Here is a 14057-nt window from a genome sequence, read left to right on the forward strand (position 1 = left end):
GTGCATGTAGGTCAGAGGCACAAACATACCTCAAGGTCAGTGTCAGTTTAGTAGAAATAGAGCCATTTGTTCACTAGGACATTGGGCACATTTTCCTCAACTCTGACAATTGTGCCAATCTGTCGCCCTTCTCTCTTTCTGAATGTTTCTTTCTTGTTTACAAAGTTTGAACTCATGTTCCCTCCTTGTTAATGAAAGGCATGTACTTGCAAGTGTACCCGTCCAGATATCACAAGGCCACCCCTCCCCCACAGCACAGCCTTCACACCAGTGACATGACTATAAAAGCCCTCCTGGTCGTGTTGTCCTGTTTAGTGGAGTTTAATCTGTACCACTGAGCTGAAATGAATAGTAAGGCAGGAGGGAAGGCCCTAAATGAAGTAAGCGCTTACACATTGGCTTCTTTAACACTATTGACCGTGCACCCTGAACTTTTGGTTCTTCTACCTTTATTTCATCATCTTTTTTTTTTCATGTTCACGGCATGTGTGTTTTAAAGGAATCTCTTCTGAAACATCAACAGCACCTGCAGAAACAGAGAGATTTAATCGCCTACAGGATGAAGAAACTGGCAGCCAAGCAGGTGGCGATAACAGTGAGTCCTTTGTATTGTTCTATTGAAGGTAGAACAAAAGGCTTTATGACGAATGCCATTTGTTAATCATTTCTTTTTTTTTGCATTCAGCCTGCAGGCTTGTAGCCAACACCTGCAAAATAATCCGTGGGATTAGATGTTGGTGAAAAGTCATCATAAGCAGACATAATTTTGTTGCAAGGCAGATTGTTTTCCATTAGTGTTATTTCAAGTAACCTCGATGTTCTAAGGCAACACAAGTATCATTCCTAAATCACAATGCATGCTGCTGAGTGACTGGTTTTTACAGATTCTTACATTTCTTCCTTAAGTGCCTCATTGTCTTGATTTAAGACACTACTGGTGGAATACAGAGCATGTCCTCGTGCTGCTGTAGTAAATTTACCTCAAGGTTAAAATGTGTTATATGGGCTGCATGGTGGTGCAGTGGTTAACACTGCTGGCTCACAGCGAAAAAGTTCCTGGTTTGAACCCTCGTCGGCAAAAATTAGCATGTTCTCTCCCTGCATGCGTGGGTTCTCTTTGGGTACTTCAGCTTCCTCCCACGGTCCAAAGACATGCTCATTAGGTTAATTGGTGGCACTAAAATTGCATGTAAAGTGGATGTGAAAGTTGAGTGTGGCTGTTTGTGTCTCTATATGTCAGCCCTGTGATTGACTGTTGACCGCTCCAGGGTGTGCCCCGCCTCCCGCCCAATGACAGCTGGGACATGCCCCTGACATGTCCACTGTTTAAATATGGTATGCATAACTCTGTTACGAACACTTTTTTTTTTTTTTTTTTTTTTAACTCTCCATGCAATTCCATCACAGAAAAAGACCAACGAGGTGAAGGAAAAAATCAGGAAAAAGTACGAGGACATGAAGCGGGTTCTGGATGATGATCTTCGGATCACTCTGACCCAGCTAGACACAGAGCATGAGGCCACAGAGAAGTTGGTGGAGGACAGGATAGAGGAGTGCTATCACCTCACTCAAGAACTGGACCAGGAAATGTCTGACGTGTTAGCCAAAATGAAAACACAAGAACTTGGTGTAATGGTAAGCGAAACTTAAAGCTGTGATTTTGTGTAAAGGAATGAGGTATAAAGTAATTTTTACATTTTTTCTCAACATGCTCTCACAATGATATCAAGATCAATAATGATGCCAATTATTTCAATCTTTTACAGAACGCTGAAAAAGACAAGAGGTGAGTTCACCTTTCAGAAAATAAGAGTTTGTCTCAAAAACCTGTGTGTGTAAGTAAAGAATAATCAGTTTTGATAGATCACATTATAGATCAAAGCATCTTAAGCGTGTATCCCATGTGGGCTTTTGATTTCAAGCCTCTCCCTTTGCTGCTTATCGTCCCCTCTTTCTTTTCATCTCATGTCTCCCTTCAGCTTCCACATGAATAGGCAAAAACAGCCCCAAAAAGAGCCACAAGATTAGTCAATTATGCGTTAGAAGTAAACACCGGATGCCAACTATCGTGAAAAAATTGATTCGCTTTTTTTTTCTCCAGGCAATGATGTCACACCATTGATTGTAATACTATAAAATTGGCTGCTTGTCTTTGTTATTGATGATAATTAGTGAAGAGTTTGGGGGTTTGGACAAAGGGAGCAATTCGAAGGCCTTGCTTTTAGGCTGTGGGAAAGGTTTATGATCCGTTTTTGGACTTTGTCTGACCCTTAACGCATTAATCCTAAAAATAACCTGCACTAATTGAAAATGAAAATAATTTGCAGGATTTATTGTGCTCATCATTGAGTGTATCTACCAAAGATTTCCCTTTTGAAAACTGATGAAAGTAGTAACAAATTAAAGTCTTTATTTGTCATAACATTTACAAAAAAATCTGATCTGATATATATCTGATATGTTCCAGGGTTAACTTGAATTAGTTTTTTCTTTGGATTTGTACCGTTGTGGTGTCTTTGACATGTGTTCTTATCTCTTAATGAGGAATTATCTCTGTTTTTTTCTAAAATTAGAATATCTGAGATTCTTAAGTTGACTGACCCTGACCTGATTCAGATGGACGAGTTCAAGAACGAACAACTCTTGAGTCTCACCATCAACCTGCTGCTGTTCATCAGGTCACAGGTCCCCGTCACCAAGAAGCTGTTTCAAAGCTGTGAGTTCTCTCAGACAGACAGGTAGATTGAAGAGTGAAGGAGTTTTGCTCCTAGCTATGTCAAAGGTTCTACAGTTACTGTCTTATTAGGATGTGCATCAAGCTTAGGAACTATCTTTTTTTAAACAAGACACTACATTTTTGTGCTTTCTTTCACAGATGCTGCAGATGTTGTCCTTGATGCTGACACAGCTCACCCAAAGCTGATAATCTCCCCCCCAGGTGACTCAGTAACCTACACAGACACCTGGCAGGATGTCCCAGAAGCTGCTTCCCGCTTTGACACCACCCTGAATGTAATAAGCAAGCAGGGCTTCAGCGAGGGCCGCCAGTACTGGGAGGTTGATGTGAGTGGGAAGACCTACTGGGAGCTGGGGCTCACCTACCCGAGCATCCCACGCAAGGGCCGTGAAGAGGACTCCTGGTTGGGCCGAGGCAAAGAGTCTTGGTGTGTGGAATATTTTAATGGAGACTACACAGCCTGGCATGGGGGTGTCCCACATGAGCTGCCTCTGCTGGCAGGAAAAAAGTTCAACCGCATTGGGGTGTGCTGCAGTTTCCCCGGTGGTTTGGTGTGTTTTCTAGGAGCTGACACCATGACGCCTCTCCATTGCTTTTGCACCGGAACGTTTACTGACACCTTACATCAGGCATTATGTCCAGGCCATGACAATGAAGGCACAAATTGGAAGTCCCTAAAGATCTGCGATGCATCTCGATCAGCTCCTGTTCTCTGAGGTGGGGCAAGAACACCTCGCGGGGCAGGGTAGATGGGGCAGAAATATCAGGAATGTGTTTGGCAGTGGGGCATGGGCATTACTTAGAGCTGTTTTATTTTAAACTACTACCTTCCTGCAAGCATTGGGACTGAGTACTGTACATGTCAGGCTAGTGTAAATTTGCCCTGGTGAATTTCAAAAGCATATCTTTCTTTTAGTTTCTCTGGTCATGTGGCTCATACATAATAATGATAATAAATAATAATAATAATTTGCCTTGGACTAAGATAGATAAGCTATTTGATTATTTATTCAAGAAACTGATTTGTCCACTGTAAATGGGCATTTTTAGCTCAAAGGATTATAAGGGTGATATTTTTCTTACTGTGAGGCAACTGCAAACGAAATACCTGACCTTGGTATGGTACAATCATTTATTTATGATAAATGACAAAGTCAATACAAGTGACCATCATGGCTCTTAAAACTGTCAATTTTTTTAAGCTGAATTGTATCTTTTAGTCTTGATGTGATTGCTAGTCAACTAATTTGTGAATTGAACTCAAGCAATTACTGCAGATGGTGGTCAACATGGAGTACCCCAGGGATCTAATTTTGGGCAACTTCTGTTTACATTAAATGATATTGCCTCCAAATGAGTTTTCATGTTTTGTTGGTGATACAATTTTAGATTCAAACAGACAAGCCCAAGTATACATGTAAAACTCTTTAAGTCAATCTCAAGGATGATTTGGTTTTAACCTAAAGCACTTATTGGTAAACTCCCGTTATACTCTTCTCTACAAACATCTTAAGCCATAAACCAAGACTTCAAAGTTTGGCCGCTATACAATAACAAGGTTAGAAAGGGATGGGGGAGGACTGGCTTTTCACTGCAGCCATAATCTTTGGAGTAGTGTGTGCAAATATGGGGATGGGGCATGGGCTAAACAGTTCGTATATGCATTTCTGAATGTACGGTACATTTAATCTTAGAAACAGTTTTTAAATATGTTTATTCTATTTTGTTTTACTTCTATTGTTGCAGTTTATCTCTGGAACATAGATCTTGGTCTTAGTGAGTTCTCCTTGCTTAAATAAAAAGCAAAATAAAAAGTAAAAGTGTGTCTAAATTTGAGATAAATTTAAAACAAGTAAAAATTAACTTTGAAATGTTGTCTGTTAAAAATGTTAAAAGAAAAATGACGCACAACTTATTACACAATAAATTCTTTATGTTTCATACAACAAAATGTTTACATAAGCATTCCTCTGTTTGAATATTTTTTTTAAACAATGTATTGCCCCAAATAAAAAAATGGGCCAGATTATACTTTCATTGAAATTCATTCATTCATTTTTCCCAAATCGTTTTAAATATATTCCTGAGGACAAAAGCATTTACCCCGGAAAGCATTAAAAAATTTTACCCCTGAAAATACATTTTCCCTTCTTCAATTCCATTCCAAAACAAGTGGAGCAAACACTCCTTTCAGCACAGGTTGGGCACCACATCACTGATCAGAGATCCATGTGTTGAGACAATTCAAGACTTGTTGTTGTATTGGACAAGCGTAGAATGGTACATGTCTCTAACTTAGGCCAGTATTGGTTCCACTTCTGGCAACTATAAATGTTTATAGTGCTATCAAAAAATAATTTAAGAAAAAAGAAAAAAATACAAGGAGTAAAAAGTAAAAAATAATAATAATTATGACAAGCTAATATCTAGTGCTTAACTTTTCCCCTAAGTTACTGAAACATGCAATCAAGTGAAAAAAGTAAAAACATTGCAGCAACAATGATTGCGTATTGCGGACATGAGGATTGTGGATGTTCAAACTTGTTACCACCAGTAATAGCTGCCTCTGTGATTGACAGACTTTGGGACAAAATATCCACAGGTGCAGAAACAAATGTTTTGTAAATCTTGCATACCATTAGCAAATGTCTATTAAATAAAAAAAATTAAAAAAAACATATTCTAGATGTTACTTTACACATCTTTGATACATCTTTTATTAATTTATTCTTCAATGCTGTTTTTAAAAAAACTTAGCAAAGTGCACCATGTGCTTAAGAATTGTCTATCCAGGTAAAAAAAAAAAAATTCTTAATGATTTATTTTTTTATTCTGTATTAATCAAAGGTTCATTTAAAAAATAAAATAAGGAAGAACTTGCTAGGTACTTTTTAAAACAGTGTAGTGTGTAATAACAGTGTACAACACTAATATACAGTGAAATGATGTGGCATTTGTGCTTTGGGTCGTGGTCCAGTTTAACACTATTATATTCCTCAAATGTTTTAACACAGCTTCAGACATTTCTTTTTGATGTTAATATTCTACAGCATGAACCCTATCGGTTATTAAAAATGATAAAGAGGAATGTCTAAATATAATAGTATGTAGCTTAAAAGAGGGATATTCAACTGATGTGCTGGACCCTGACTAGGAAGACAAGTGCATGATTCATGTCATTTAAAAAAATACATGAACTTCACTTACTCAGGGTTGTACAATAAGGTAAGTTTTTAACATCATGCTGAGAAAACTGAAAAATTAGAAATAAACTTTGTTTGAATGGAAGTGAACTATATACTATGCACTAGACCCAAAATCCCATATAACTATGAATACACAGCAAAAGATTACACCTTCCAAGCCATGTGATTAAGACATTCTTTAACATTACATTTACCCACTTCATGGGACATTAAAGAACCTGAGGATGCCAGCATAATGCTACCAACTTAAACTCTGCTAGGAAGGCTAGAATGGTCTTTCGTCTCTTATTTTTGACAACTGCAGCTGAAAACATTAAAACACAAATAGCTGAAAATGATCTGGTCCATTTTCCAGATGCAATACTTTTTGTTTTGTGTCTAACAGTGCACCAGACAGGGTTTTGCAATTAAGGCAGCTCCCTCCTGTTTGCTATGGCATTAAATGCTTTAAAATCCTGATAGGATTTTCTTGACGCTCCATAGACTCAAATAGCCTTCACTTCAGCTGTTTATGTAAAAATTAATTGGTTTTTTTTTAATAATTCAAATGTCACCTGGTTTCCCATGTACTTTACTATGTATTGGTGACAGAGTATTTTTAGTAAGAGGTTTTTTTTGTTGTTGAATTTTTACAGAAGCCCTGAGCAGCCTTTGGGTATGTATTCCTTTTCCTCGACTTCGTTTATAATTTATGCTCTTTTGTGAAAAATTGTGCCTGTAAGATCTTTTAATTATGATCATTTTTTAAAAAGTAAAAAAAGAAATAATAATTATATGGCCAAGGGAAACTGAATTGCCCCACTACCCTATTTTTCAAACATTCTTCAACTGTTTATACATGCAGAAAAAAAATACGCTTTTTTCCCCCCTGCCGTGTCACAGATTAATCTTTTAAAGAGAAACTTAAAAAATGATGGCAAATTCCTATTTCTTCACTAATTGTTATGCCATAAAAAAATAATAAAGAAAACAACCTTAAAATATTTGTTTTCACACTTGCCACTCAGGGCTTCCGTAGATTTGATCTTAGTCTGGAGAAACTTCTCTCAGCAGTCCCAATGTTAAGTAGATAGACAGAAGACTAAGAGCATAATTTGAAACTAAACTATCCAATTCGTTTCAAAGTCTATTGCAAGTGCTGGAAAATTCGACAGACGCATATTCAGATATGATTCGCCGAACCCACAAAAACTGGCAGCAAATTTTGCGGGCTAGTAGAACAACATGAATATTTAACAATGCCTGTCAAAAAGATTAGATCAAATGTGACGCCATTATTCTGAATAATAACCTGAAGAAGAGGAAGAAGTTTCACCACAACACATGAACGAGGAGTGCCACTGTAATATCTTTTTTCTCACAGAGTGCTTGTTTTCGGGCCCAACCACACATGCAAAGTGTCATATGTGCTCCAAATGTGCAATGTGCTGCTGGGCCTGAATCATCCCTGAATGCTTTGACTACTTAGTCGGTACCTGAAACGGTCAGTCAAGTCAGTCAGTCGGTCAGTCAGTCAGTCTTTGGGATCATACAGTACAGTTATTTAGGTTGGCGGTCAGTTGAAATAGAGTTCTTTGGTCAGCATGGAGACCACACACGGAATCTGCTTCTTCTCACTGAAGCGCGGATCTTCAGACCAGGACTCAAAGCTGGTGGCCACCATGTAGTTTACCCGTGTGAGGATCTGCATGATCTCCAATTGTTTGCCAAACTCATTGAGGACATTGCAGAGCGCTTGGACAAACCAGGAGCCACGCCCTGGGTTTCTCCATGAGTAATACCCTGGAAAATCAAATTGAATCAGCAGTGGAACAATGCTCTGTGTGTTTGCTCAAAGCAATGACACCACAGTAAAAATATATGCAACAAATAGAGACCTGAATACAAGTGTTAAGTACCTGGCACTGTGGAGTAGGCAAAGAGGAAATCTGCCTCCACAGGGATCTTATGTCTCGGATTAGCATCTGTCTCCAGGGTATCATTTGGTGGACCTGAATCTGTCTGTATACCATCATCAAATTCGGAACCCCGACAAGCCTGGTGAAGTAAATGAAATGACATTTCATTGTGATCCTGAGTAGCTTTCTCAACGATGACCTGGTGAAGCAATTAAAAATGTTCTGTGTTTAAAGGCTGCGATGGGCAAAACTGTACACAATTAACAATGAAATGTCCAATGGCCAGTTTGAATATTTCTTCTTATCAAAATAAGAGTTCCTTTTCTTGTCATTCAACCCCTTGGTTGACTGTTTGGGTCACAGGTTTCTAATTTGACACAAATAAATTGCAACATTACTTTACATACCTCCAGCACATTTTTCACATCACATGAGCAAATAAAAAAAATAAAATAATAAACACATCATAAATATTCGTACCTGGATGAAGAAGAGTTTTGGCTTTCCAACTAAGCTTTTGCACATGTCTCCCCTGAACAATGAGGTCATGGTCTTGATGGGCATGGCTCCATCTGTTCCGTAGATCATGCCCTCTTCCCCGTGGCTTAGCAGGATACAGGCGAAACACGAGCTGTCACTATGGTCTTCCTCCGAGGCTGACCCATACACACACAAAAACACACTCGTCGCTTAGCTTGGCCAAGGCCTCAATAAACTTGAAATTAGTAAAATATCTGGGAACCTTTGTTGCACTCTGGAGATGACTTAGCCCTTTAATCCTTTTTAGTCGGATAGTTTAGAATTAGGATGGAAATAAACTTCAAACTTCCCTTAATTTGATAAACAGGGAAACAGGGGTAAGTATGTTGGGTAGACGTCTATGAAAGTGGCTTTTGACAATGTACGGACTGACACATCTGAATGGTGATGTGTTTTATTGAAACAACTAAAGCCAGGTCTGATAATGACAACAAACCACTGAAGTGTCACCTCTCATCCCCTCTGCTCTAGGGTCTCATTTATAAATCTTTCATACAATCAAAACGGGGTTCAGTTTCATACCACAAAAAAATCGCAACGGAGTCCGAAAAAAGTGGACTGAGACCCATCTCTTCAAGCAGTCTCGGTACAGTTTGGTCTACACCAAGGTTCGATTGACAGCTTGCACACCGGGTTTTAAACACCCTAAGATTCATCAGAGATACTCTATCTTTCAGTGTTGAGTTGATGGTCTTATTAAATAAAGAAACTTCACCTGCTGTCATCTTTATACCTCAATGATACGTGGGAAAAATGTATGCTGATTTGAAAGTATAGAGGCTATTAAAACGTCAAATCACATTGTATTGAACTTTTAATGTCACCTCTCAGGTTATCTGAACTTAAGAAGTTTATAATACCTGAGAGGTGAGTTGTACATCAGATAACATTATCTTTCCAGTGAACTTGAAGCTTCTCTGAACAGTGATGCCACACTGACACATTTCCAGCAACCTGGCTGGGATTATGCAACTGCCTTTCAAACTGCAACAAACCCACTTAAAAGGTCACTTAGTCTATTGACTGTGAGTCCTTAATCAGAGTTCAATAGCAAGCTACTCACTGAAGAGCAAGTTCTTTTTTTTTTGTTCACCTTACACGTTTTGGCATTTCTTGGATTGGAAACTTTCAAACATCCTAACTCGTGTTGGATTCTCCAACCTCAGATTTAACACAGCTTAGCAGCCCCAGCAGAAAAGTAAAAAGGTGAACATTAAAACTGTCAAGGAGTTTGGTTAATTGTGCACCACTTGATTCGACAGTTAGGTGAACCTGATAAATTGGCAGTTACAGCAGAGTTACAACCAGTTTAACGAGGGAGACAATTCTTGAAGATGTTTCACCAAGGCCATTTTGGTTAAAGTTTTGGTCATTAGGATACGTTTTGGCTTCCTACTGTTTCCTACCTTCACAAGGAGCAAGGAAAGTATGATAATGACTGAGGTGTTCACTACTCACCCTCTCTGAGGAGACGTTCCATCTTCTCACAAGTCTGATCGTTGTAGATGCAGACATCAAAGCCCAGGCTCTTGAAGCATTTAATCAGCTCACCTGCGTCTCGGTCCGTGCCATTGCGTACATTCATCCCTGTCAAGACAATCTGCTCAGAATACACTCTCTTTGTGTAGTAATATGGAGCTAAACTGAATAAGTAGTTTAAAATGTTTGCTGTACCTGTCTTTTCATCAAAGTTTTTATTGTTGATGATGATACACTTGCCCACTCGTTGGTGGCTCATCTTATACTGGAATGTTGGTGAAACAATTCGGTAATGGCTTTCAGAAGAGTAGTCCTGCCCCCGCATCTGGCCATCCTTATTCTTCTTACTAAAAGTCAGAGACACTGATGTTAATTATTGATGGTTGATTTAAACCATCATTTACCAGTCCACCTCATCCATAATGTATTTTCAACTTAATGCAAAATGTTTTATGTCTACTTATATTTTTAGAGACGTCTAATTCTTCCTATTAAGCAGATGTATGGAAAACACACAGATCATATCCATAAATATTCAAACATAATTGGCTTCAGGACCATACACGAAAAAACACAGATACCAAACAACAACAAACATATGAATAATGCAAAAACGGTGGGAATGAAAATAACAAAGAATAAGAAAAACTAACTGGCAAGCCATTCCAAACTAAACATCATTGATGCTAAGCGTTAGAAAAAAACATACTTATCATCAATTGGCCAATAAGCCTAAGAAAATATTCTTGAATCTTAGATTGCATAAGAACGCTTTTAATACAACCACACTTAGCATTCCATCAATACGAGTAAATATAAAGACTTCTAATGAACACTAATGAAACTGAAAACACTCTGAATCACTTACTCAGTAATCAAGTGGTACATACATGGTCAAATAAGGCATTAAAGTCACAGCCAAATTTGGTTTCAGTAATCCACCAATGTGTAATAGAAGACACTAAAACATTTTTCCTTAGCATAGGTAATAAAAAAATCATACTCGCATCGATGTAGGCTGAGCAAGAGGAAATCTTCCACGCGTGGCAAATCTCACACACCTGTCATATTTCCATTCTTTAAAGGATCCATCCAGATAGCTAAGCCAACAGTGGCCCATTGGGGGCTTCAAAAATCTAGGCTTGTTCCAGAAGAGCCTAGTCATCAACTTACTCAGGCATGGGAACAATGGACAGCAATGCACACCAACAGTTCCATGCACACACACTAACAGACAGCCCAGCCATCCTTTTTCTAATAAACATGTGATCCAGAACTTTTTCCAGCCCCCCTCCCACCTCCAAATTGTGCCAACACACTGTAACCAAACAATTGTGGAGGCTAGGCGAAGAGCTGCAACTCTGTTTTGCTGCGGGCTGGGCACAGCAGAAAGAGGAGCAGGTTGGGGGTCTGTTAAGAGGAAAATGAAGCTGTTATGCAAGACTTACCTGGGTTCGTCATTAAGCGCTACGCCACTCTGCATCTGAAATGCGTTGGTTTAGTCTTGTTTTTCTGTTATCCCCCAAAAGAGTATGTTCCTCCAGACCTGGCACCTTATTTTTTACCTGTGTGCTAGGATACTGACATGCTCTCTGTACTGGATGGAGACCTGACTGGGCCAGCAGGTGCTGAGGACAGGGGCGGCGCACTGTGAGCCCCCTGAGTCAGCAGCCTCGCCACCACACCAGTGCTTTCTAAAGGCCTATTCACACACGGCCCCAGCACCCCACTGCCTGCTGAGGTCAGACAGGGCAACAAGTTGCTCCTCTGCTGACAGGCACAGAATCCACCTGTAGTCATACACATACTGAGGACCTACAGGCCTCCTTCTGGGATGGATGTACAAGACAGGGTTCTTATAAAAAAAAAACACTAATGACTGAAAAAAACATTTTAAGGATAAAATGTAATTTTTGAAATCTCTTGATTTTTTTCACTTTTTTTAAAGAAACTTAAAAAAATTAAAACAGTCAAAGAAGTACCGACAATCATTAAGATATTATCCTCAGTCACTTTAGAAGAGGACATCTATGGTATAAGAGCCAACACAAGTCAATCTGTTGTTTGGTCCAGTCTTTCACTGATGACTGTGCTGATGATACTTTGGTGTCCCTTTTATTCCTTGAATCAGTTTGATTTATTTGCTTATGCCCAGGTATTTAATGGTCTTAATAAATTCAGCGGTGATGCTGAACATAATACCATTCCTTAGACCAGACACACCATATCTTCTTAACATTAAAGGTATGCCTATTTCTGAGGATCCTATCTATTTAAACTATTTTGCATTATTTTTGTTATGTTTTTTTTTATTTTTATAAATAATAATTAAAAACTGTCCCATGTTATCCTGGAAGTTCAGGGTAAAAAACTCATTGTCACACAGAGCAGAGCAAACAGGCACCTGATGACAAGTTTCTGAGATACATTTCCCTCTCCTACAAACGTCCACAGTGCCACCTTGTGAGTCACAGTGGAATACACTGAGGATTCACCCAGTCAGTAATAGCCCACACTTTTAAGGGACAAATGGGACAGAAAACAAACTGTATGATAACACACTGAGCTTATGCAACCATTATATCAGACTCTGTTGTAAAGCATCTCATTTTGAGCTGACACTTAAGGACTGACATCAGCCCCACATTGCTTTCACCTGCCTTGCCCTGTATTATTATTTAGGTTATTTAAAACTGGGTTGTTATGGGTTACATTGTTATAACTTTTAAAGTTGAATTTAGGATTAAGAAGAAATAATGTCACTTTCATGTGCAAAGTGGATTCTACTCAAACAGTACTGATGTTTATAAAGGTCTCTATTGTTTCTTATTGTAATTAGTGATTAAAATACATTTAAATAAATACCTGCACTGCATTAGAGTAATCAATTACAGATACTATGAACAGCTTAGAGAGAAATTCAGTTTAGAAACACTCTGCAGCATATACGATTGCAAATTACAGAACAAATCCAAATCTGGTTGTGACATATAAAAAAGGATCTGAACAAACAATTATAGAAAGACGGCAAGAATCTTTTTCAGAATTATAACCAACATTGACTACAGAAAATTAACTTGAGCTTTCCTGTATTGCTCCATCTAAGTTTTCAGACACTGAATGTTAAGGGGATAATAATGAATGTGAAACCTACAGTAAAACATTACTCTGCATTAGTGTTTTATTATTCGTGTGTGTGTGTGTGTGTGTGTTTCTCCAGGTGTTTTGGAAATGTTACCTCCCAAACAGAAGAAATCTTCCTCTGCGGTCAGGTTTGGCGTCTGTCTCGTCTCCCACCAGCTTCCCTTCATCTTCTTGAGCAGTGAGTTCAGTCGGCTCTGCAGGTTCTCCAGCCATCTGTTGTGAAGGTTTCGTAAATTCAATGTACCATTCAACTTGTAAGAAAGAAACAAAAAACAACAACAACTATGACATGGGACACGTTCACATGTGTTTCCTTCTCTAACACTACTAACTTACACACCGTTCAAACAGCTGTATGAACACACAGCTAGCCTGGCTTTTAAGTGCAAGCTTGTTAGCCAAAATATACTACTTGTTAGCTTAGTGTCTGGTTAGCGTAGTTACAGGAAAATACTCCACAGTGAAGATTATACTATATACTGAAGCCAGCATTATTAACTCACACTCAGTTGTTCTTGTGTTATGCTAAGTCAGCTTCAATTCTGCAAAAAGTCAGACCGGGTAGTGTTTTTTTTTGTCCTTCTCTAAAGTTTCTGCCGACTTTCTGTTCCTTCAAAAAACTTAAGAAAGCGAAAGTACGCCCTGCGTCATGTCTCTGAGGTGCGTCACTACGTCAGAGCCCTGCGTCACACACGTCTGCTAAGTTTGATTGCAAGTTTGACATTAGATAACCTGTCCCTATCACATCATTCTGCTCCCTTTTCAGATATCAATAGTTCAGCTGTTGTTAGTTATAATTTTTGATTTCAGATAGGCCTTTCTAATATGAGAAACAATTCTTTGAATATCCAAATTACATTGTGATTAAATAATTACATAAAAAATGTGAAATGTTCAATTCTCCTAGAAAAATGATTTCTTACTACTTAGATAGCAATTAGAAATATATATAAACCTCTGGAACTCCCTCCCACCACAAATCCGTAATATCGACTCTCTCTCCATTTTCAAATCTCATCTCAAAAGACATCTTTTTAAACTGGCTTATTCAGT

At 38.6% G+C, this 14057-nt stretch overlaps 2 protein-coding genes across 9 annotated transcripts; one reads left to right on the plus strand and one right to left on the minus strand.

Moving 5' to 3' along the window:
- Positions 1–300: 300 nt before the first annotated feature.
- On the plus strand, positions 301–3676 carry si:ch211-28p3.4 (zinc-binding protein A33). Of its 6 annotated transcripts, none has more exons than XM_061027461.1 (6): positions 301–380; positions 500–595; positions 1408–1635; positions 1767–1786; positions 2574–2716; positions 2876–3676. In XM_061027461.1, the coding sequence occupies exons 1-6, from the start codon at positions 345–347 to the stop codon at positions 3451–3453; spliced, it is 1101 nt and encodes a 366-aa protein (XP_060883444.1). In that variant the 5' UTR covers positions 301–344; the 3' UTR covers positions 3454–3676. The 6 variants fall into 6 exon arrangements, with proteins under 6 accessions (XP_060883444.1, XP_060883445.1, XP_060883447.1 ...); XM_061027462.1 differs by having other exon boundaries at positions 305–380; positions 500–583; XM_061027464.1 differs by having other exon boundaries at positions 331–380; positions 500–1335.
- Positions 3677–4649: 973 nt separating this feature from the next.
- On the minus strand, positions 4650–13656 carry casp7 (caspase 7, apoptosis-related cysteine peptidase). Of its 3 annotated transcripts, XM_061027467.1 has the most exons (7): positions 13508–13656; positions 13099–13217; positions 10056–10207; positions 9840–9968; positions 8322–8497; positions 7842–7980; positions 4650–7725 (listed from the first exon to the last, which is right to left on the minus strand). In XM_061027467.1, the coding sequence occupies exons 2-7, from the start codon at positions 13215–13217 to the stop codon at positions 7499–7501; spliced, it is 942 nt and encodes a 313-aa protein (XP_060883450.1). In that variant the 5' UTR covers positions 13508–13656; the 3' UTR covers positions 4650–7498. The 3 variants fall into 3 exon arrangements, with proteins under 3 accessions (XP_060883450.1, XP_060883451.1, XP_060883452.1); XM_061027468.1 differs by lacking the exons at positions 13099–13217; positions 13508–13656 and adding an exon at positions 11309–11724; XM_061027469.1 differs by lacking the exons at positions 13099–13217; positions 13508–13656 and adding an exon at positions 10864–11254.
- Between the last annotated feature and the right edge of the window lie 401 nt (positions 13657–14057).

Source organism: Labrus mixtus, chromosome 21 (assembly GCF_963584025.1).
Source record: "Labrus mixtus chromosome 21, fLabMix1.1, whole genome shotgun sequence".
Taxonomy (NCBI): Eukaryota; Metazoa; Chordata; class Actinopteri; order Labriformes; family Labridae; genus Labrus; species Labrus mixtus.